At 33.2% G+C, this 2,379-nt stretch overlaps 1 protein-coding gene across 1 annotated transcript; it reads left to right on the forward strand.

The window, feature by feature from the left end:
• Positions 1-320: 320 nt before the first annotated feature.
• Positions 321-1,881, forward strand: LOC111888519 (E3 ubiquitin-protein ligase ATL42). Its single transcript, XM_023884682.3, has one exon. The coding sequence runs from the start codon at positions 393-395 to the stop codon at positions 1,692-1,694; it is 1,302 nt and encodes a 433-aa protein (XP_023740450.1). The 5' UTR covers positions 321-392; the 3' UTR covers positions 1,695-1,881.
• Positions 1,882-2,379: the final 498 nt, after the last annotated feature.

Raw genomic sequence — 2,379 nt, forward strand, 5'->3', positions numbered from 1 at the left:
CCGCTCATTTGACGCGGATCGCTATTCTGAGGCATTAGCGGCAACACAAGACATTAGCGGCGACATGTAACACGTCAATTAAATGTCGCCGCTAATGCTTTGGATCGCCGCTAAAGGCGACGCCGTTAATGCCCATCTTTCTTGTAGTGCAATGAGAATGTGTTTTAATATATATATATATATATATATATATATATATATATATATATATATATATATATATATATATATATATATATATATATATATATATATATATATATATATATATATATATATATATATACCTTCGTCTCATTATATTATAAAATATATAATTTTTTGGGTCTCAAGAAAGGCTATAACTAAACCAAATAAATGTCAAACGACACTTAACTCTGTACAACAAAGCCATGAACATTCCGGCAAGTAGGTTACCGGAGTTTCATGAAATTCCTGTGGCCCAACCAAAGAAACTTCTGCAGATCATCATATTAATCATCATTATCTCCTCTCATCCAACAAACTCACAATCCTTTTCTTCTTCTCCAGCCGATGACCTTTCAGATTCACCGGATACCGCCACAAATTTCCAGCCAAGCTTAGCAGTTGTCATCGGAGTTCTTGCCATCATGTTCGCTTTAACATTTATGCTCTTGGTTTACGCAAAATGTTGTCACAGACCATCGTCGCTTCAGTACTTGAATCAAGAAAACTTGGGTGAGTTACCTCGACCACTCTCCAGGGTTTCCGGCATCGATAAAACTGTGATCCAATCACTGCCGTTTTTCCGGTTTTCTACCTTAAAAGGATGGAGAAACGGCTTGGAATGTTCTATCTGTTTGTCAAAATTTGAAGACATAGAGATTCTTAGATTGTTGCCCAAATGCAAACACGCGTTTCATATCGATTGTGTGGATCAATGGCTCGAGCAACACTCTGGGTGTCCACTTTGTAGGTGTAAAGTAAGCGAAGAGGATGCGATGCTTTTTGCAAATTCGAGTAGTTTAAGGTTTTTAAATTCTGATCGAAAGCGAGAAGATTCAAACCTGGGACTGTTCATCGAGAGGGAAGGGTCCACACGATTTGGAAGTCAAAGAAGTTATGGAAAAATGGAACACGAAATGAAGGATCAAGAAATCTTGGAAGATGAAGACACCTTGCATAAGTTTAATCATCGAATCATTATATCTGATTATGATTATGATCGAATGATGAAGAGCAGATGGAGCAATTTGAACTCATCTGATCTTTTGTTTTTGAAATCCGAGATGATAACTTCTTTGTCAAACAAGGTACTTAATCGTCATGGTGATCAAGAAACTGTTGCTCCCATGTCGAACAACACTTTGGATAGTTACTCGACTGTTAAAACAGACGGAAACTATCGAACTGATGATCATGATCATCAAGTGATCAAAGTCAAAGAAGAGCTGAAACGAAAAAGAGAATTCGAGAAGAAAATCAAGAAATTTTCCAATGGAGAGTCGGATATGAAATCTGCGAAACTCGTTTCTCAACGGTCTATGTCGGAAATCATCGTTCATCCAAGATTTCTTGGTGTTGAATCAAGCAACGAGGTAGGTAATTTCGGAGAAATTAGTGCTAAAGAAGAGAGATTAAAGAGATTATGGCTACCAATTGCTAGAAGAACAGTTCACTGGTTTGCTAATCGAGATCAACAGCTGCAGGTTAACACGAAATCACAAGTTTAATTTTGATCGAAGAACTAATTTTCAAGGTTCTTCTCACCACATGTTATAAAAGAAAAGAAGTTATATACTTTTTTGTAGAGATTTCTTTAGATTTTACACATTTTACAGAAATTAATAACCTTTTTTATTATATTTAGTTGTAAAGTGTCCTAATATATTGCTCTTGTCAGTTGTATTTCGTACCTTACATGTGTTTTATTATAATTTTGTGGGTAGTTGATTTAAGATGCTTAAATTAATTATATTTTGTATGATTAAATCTGATTACTAATAAGTTAATTTCTACTTTCAGAATCAATATTCGTTAATTATAAATTTATAATTAAATAAGAATTATGGTTTCAAAAGAAAAAATTAATTACAAATAAGTAAATAATTATTTTATTAAAGGGGATAAACTGATAACATAGAGCTAAAACGTTGGTTTGGGATCAAATAAATTATTCAAGTTTGAGTACTGGTAGCGTTGTTATCTTTTGAGTCTGTTCCGTTGATTTTAGCTGATTGCTAACCTGATCTAAAAACATGTTCTCTTTTTTAAAAACTCTTTTGATTAAAAAAACAAATATTAATTTTATTTTCAATAAACAATGACAACATAATTTCTTACATGACTACATAACTTCTTACATGACTTCATAACTCTTATTAATAATATATATAGCATGTTTAAGATAGTTTTCAG

This window comes from Lactuca sativa, chromosome 5, assembly GCF_002870075.4.
Source record: "Lactuca sativa cultivar Salinas chromosome 5, Lsat_Salinas_v11, whole genome shotgun sequence".
Classification (NCBI taxonomy): domain Eukaryota; kingdom Viridiplantae; phylum Streptophyta; class Magnoliopsida; order Asterales; family Asteraceae; genus Lactuca; species Lactuca sativa.